This window comes from Myotis brandtii, unplaced genomic scaffold, assembly GCF_000412655.1.
Source record: "Myotis brandtii unplaced genomic scaffold, ASM41265v1 scaffold547, whole genome shotgun sequence".
Taxonomy (NCBI): Eukaryota; Metazoa; Chordata; class Mammalia; order Chiroptera; family Vespertilionidae; genus Myotis; species Myotis brandtii.
Window position 1 is genome coordinate 2,043,421 of NW_005370024.1, and position 4,618 is coordinate 2,048,038.

A 4,618-nucleotide genomic window follows, 5' to 3' on the forward strand; every position below is an offset into this window, starting at 1 on the left:
TGCCCATCAGCAGATGAGTGGATTAGAAAACTGTGGTACATCTACACAATGGAATACTATGCTGCAGTAAAAAAGAAGGAATTCTTACCATTTGCAACAGCATGGATTGAACTGGAGAGCATTATGCTAAGTGAAATAAGCCAGTCAGAGAAAGATAAATATCACATGATCTCATTCATTTGTGGAATATAATGAACAACATAAACTGATAAACAAAAACAGATCCAGAGACAGAGAAGCATCAATCAGACTGTCAAACCTCAGAGGGAAGGTAGGGGAGGGGAGGGGTAAGGGGGAGAGATCAACCAAAGGACTTGTATGCATGCATAATAAGCCTAACCAATGGACACAGACACCAGGGGCGTGAGGGCATGAGTGGGGGAGTGGGGAGTAATAGGGGGGATAAGGACACATATGTAATACCTTACTCAATAAAGAAAAAAAAAATAAAGTAAATATTAAGGTAATTTAGAATTCACACTTTTGAATATGATTTTTTGCAAGGGTTACTAGGTAACAGATTTTTAAAGAAAAGTAATTCTTAGCCTTAACATTTTAACAGAAATATATAATATTCATTTTAAAGTCAGAAATATGCAGAAGAATTTATATTTGTTTTTTAAAAGTTTTTAATTTGAACTTTTTCCATAAAAATTGGTTATTTAAAATAAGGTCATACCAACACGAAAAATTTTACATACATCTGAAATAAAATCAACCTATAAAACTATTTCTTTCCCATTTACTGAATTCAATTATAGGTAAGGCCTGAAGTAATAACAATTAAGACTTCAATTCTAGAATTTAGTATTTTTTAGGCCTAATCAATTTGATACTAAAGGAAATAAAAACTTAAATTTTTTAAAATAATGTATTTTTAACTAAAATTTTAGTATTAAAATGTAGATGATGCAAAAAGATTAGAGATGAAAATAATCTCTCCAGATATTTGAGTACTTAAGTATTTTCTATAATTTTAACATTGCCAAATAGTGAGGAACTACACCACAGTTTAAGATACCAATTGTAGTTTGTAGCTGCTGCTATATTTTTAAGAAGCTCAACTTCAAATACCTCAACCTTTTATGGTAGAAACACAGAACAAATTTTGTATAAGTACCCTTGGGGTACTAAAAGGTGACAACAACGTTGGAAAGTTAGACACTACACTCCTATGGCTTGGGACCAATACCCATCCCTTCAACCACAATAAACCAAGGCCCTTCGATTCTAAAAATAAGGGGGAGGGATGGGTAGCAGGGTCCAGGGAGGAGGGAGAAAAAGAAATGGCCAAAAGAGACCAGAGGATGTGTAAGAACTAAAAAGGTCTTACATGACCTACTTCAAGGTCCTCTCATAATAATGACCCAAATAGGTGAAGGCCCATGAACTGACGTACAATGTCATAAAGATTGTGAAAGGCAGAGGAAGATGACTCAGGTTTCAAACCTCCTTCTAGTTTAGTACATTTTTCACTATCTCTTTGTTTTCATTGCTGTTTCAACTTATAACATCACACCTCTTGGTCAAGAGTCCATAGGGAATGCCAATATCTCAGCAATTTACAACAACAAAAAATCTTTAATTACCAAAATGAATATACCTAAAACCCTAGGTTATAAAATAGGTAAGAGCAGAGTGGCTTTGATTGTGGTCTACGTGGGAGGTTAGAGGCCCTTGCACTGGGGCAGCCCCAGGGGCACCTCTGCAGAGTCCAATTTGCAAACTTGCCTTTCCTTATCACCTCTGCTCTGCTCTCTAGCATTCCAACAACTGACACCATCTCAATAACCTATTTTCTCAACATATGGTCCCCCCACCAACCCATAGACCCTTTATATAGCAGCTAATTTGTCTTCCTTCTCTAGAGAGACATATCCCTCTCTTATGTGTATCCTATTATCTTGGAATATTTTTTGTCTCTTCTGCACTAAAAATGTGTATCTTGCCACCTTCAAAATAATTATCATTATTTTCCTCTTCTAACACACCATTTCCTAGGCATTTATATATTCAATACAAACGACATAAAAATGCTATCATAAAAATGACACTGATATGTCCTAAAGGAACCAAGGTGAAAAGGACAGTAGAAATAGATGGGTAGCTAACTTACATTAACAAGACAATAAGTTACGTATTATATGAGACAGCTACTTATTTCTAAGTGAAGATCCTGGCAGGACTACTTTGGTAAATAGGTAGAACTTGTCTAAAACAAGTGCTAATGCTTGATTATTAAAGTTACTGTTAACCCTCCAGGTTAGAATGCTAGATAAACGCATATTATTAATCTGTTTACACAGTCCTTACTTATAAAATAATCCCATATTGATAAATTAACTAAGGAAGAGCCTTAGCTAAGGATAATAGTTCCATAATGTCAACTCTGCTCAAACTTGGGTTCTGTAGAAAAGAACCCCCATACATAGGACTGAGTTTTCTCTGTATCCTGTAATAATTCTCATCACCCAGTGCCCAGTATGCATTCAAATTTAGTCTGCAGGAAGAGAGATAACCTTTTGTATAAGGGCTTGACAGTAATTTGATTAAGATTGCCTCCCAGTTTTCTGGCTCACGGTTTTTCCTAGAGTAACTGATTATTTGGAAGAAGATAATATATAAGAGCAGTAACAAAATTTAGAAAAAAATATTGTATCAAAGTTTTTTACCAAGTTGAAAAAGCTAAACTAAGATAGGGCTTTTTAAGAAAGTTTATCAAGACCAACATAGCAGGGTTTATGAAAAATGTTACTAAAAATTATGTAAAACATTGATGAAATTGTAAAGTTGGAGACTGAGTAAAAACAAGATTTTGTATCTAATTGCAAATAATTCTGAAAGGAGATAAAATATCTGTTCCATTTGACTGATGTTTAAAGCCAGGTGCTCTTGGGTATATAATTCCTTTTTTTCCAAAAGTAATTTATTATGTTTTGGAAATATAAAATGATTATGAATTACATTTAAATATAAAAATGAAGCATTTTATATTAAATAGTTTAAGTCAAGTGACCCTTTAAAAATAAATTGCTTTAAGGCTCTCTGACATATGCTTAAATAGATACTGAAAGTAAGTAACAAATCCTCCTCGTTATATAAATACTACTAAACTCCTAGCCAAAGTCCTGAAAAATATACACTGTGCAGCCTACCTGGTCTATTCTGGATGTTCCGGCTGCAGTGCACCAACTATCTTGGAGTGAATCTGAGCCCCAAGCTGGCAACTGCAAACTAGATCTCACCTTCAACAGCATAGAAGTTTTCATCAGAAATATGCAGTTCTCTTTCCCATACCCACCCACATAAAAAAAAAAAAAAAGGAAGAAAATAAAACAAAAACCAAAATTCTTTCTACCTTTATTCCTTTTTCTAAAGGTTTCAGGAAAACAAAACTACCACCAAAAAACAACCTCATTTAAAAAAAAAAACCAACCACCTCATTTTAAATAGCCATAAGAGAGTTTCATTAACCTGCAATATCAGCAAAATACTAAAAGGCCTGAAAAACTGTCAATCATCATAACTATTAGGCCACATTTTGAAAAAAAAAAGTCATTGAACCAGTGAAGACAAAATTTAATTCTATGTAAAAAGCCATATTATTTTGCCACAATCATAGCTGTACTGAGTATATTCTAATACACTACAGCTGATCATAGCCAAATCTATGCATGATTACGAACATTTTAGTTCAGCTATATTGTAGGAAAAACTCATTTTGGTGGCCCATTAAAGATTAATAAATTAAGGCATTCTTAAGAAGTTGCCAATTAAAAGCTTCAATATGTATTTAAGAAGTGCAGCAGGTTTTTCTACATTTTTTGAAGCTTATTTACTATTGTGTGCTTACAGATTTTTTATAGTGTCAATTTTCTTCATGTAGATATTTTATCCTTTGATAATGAAATTACATATGCTTAAAAATGAGAACTTTCTCTTTTTGAATCCATTAATTTTACCATACTACTGCTACCACCACTCAGTTTCCAACCCTGAAAGGTTAACATTAGAAATAAGCCATTTACATACCATTCTTACCTGCAAGGGTAAGAGTGTATTACTATTGTTGTCTGTTCTGAACACATTATCTTCAATCCAAGATTTTGGCGTCAGTGATGGAGTAGAACGAGTAAATTTCGGTGGTGCTATGACATTACCAGAGAACGGTTTTTTCAGTGGAGATATCTGATTCATAGTTCCTGGAATCCCCATGTTTCCAGTTCTACGATGATCTCTGCCATGCATGGCTCCCCAGGACATACTTCCGGTGCCCCAGCCACTGCTCTGATGGTTGCTCCAAGGAGACTGTTTCAGAAGAGGCTGAGAAAAACATATCTCTTTAAATTACAGGCATTTAAAGAGCTTATCATCGAAATTCAAATTTTAGACCTGAGCTAAAATTTTTAAAAAATAAAATATAGAATACACAGAATATATCCTTAGCTAGATAACAAAAAGTAATGGGCTTTAGATTGTGCTATAATATAATATTAGATTAATGTGAGGCAGTTTTCATCCTCTTGCCTACTACAAATTATACTGAACAAGCAGATATTTAATGACAATGACTAAAATGGAAGCATGTGGTTACTTTTTTTTCCCTTCAAAGAGAACC

General features: G+C 33.9%; 1 protein-coding gene across 11 annotated transcripts in view; it reads right to left on the minus strand.

Annotated features, from left to right (window-relative positions):
- Positions 1–4,353, minus strand: part of CPEB2 (cytoplasmic polyadenylation element binding protein 2) — a 64,529-nt gene extending 60,176 nt beyond the window's left edge. For 2 of the 11 annotated variants that reach the window (XM_005878145.2, XM_014549320.1), the window contains exons 1-2: positions 4,042–4,353; positions 3,156–3,245 (exon numbers count right to left, since the gene is read on the minus strand). In XM_005878145.2, the coding sequence (XP_005878207.1) occupies positions 3,156–3,245; positions 4,042–4,263 (312 nt within the window). In that variant the 5' untranslated portion in view covers positions 4,264–4,353. Of the gene's footprint in view, positions 1–3,155; positions 3,246–4,032 lie in introns of those variants that run through there. The other 9 variants (XM_014549321.1, XM_014549319.1, XM_014549325.1 and 6 more) reach the window with 6 other exon arrangements.
- Between the last annotated feature and the right edge of the window lie 265 nt (positions 4,354–4,618).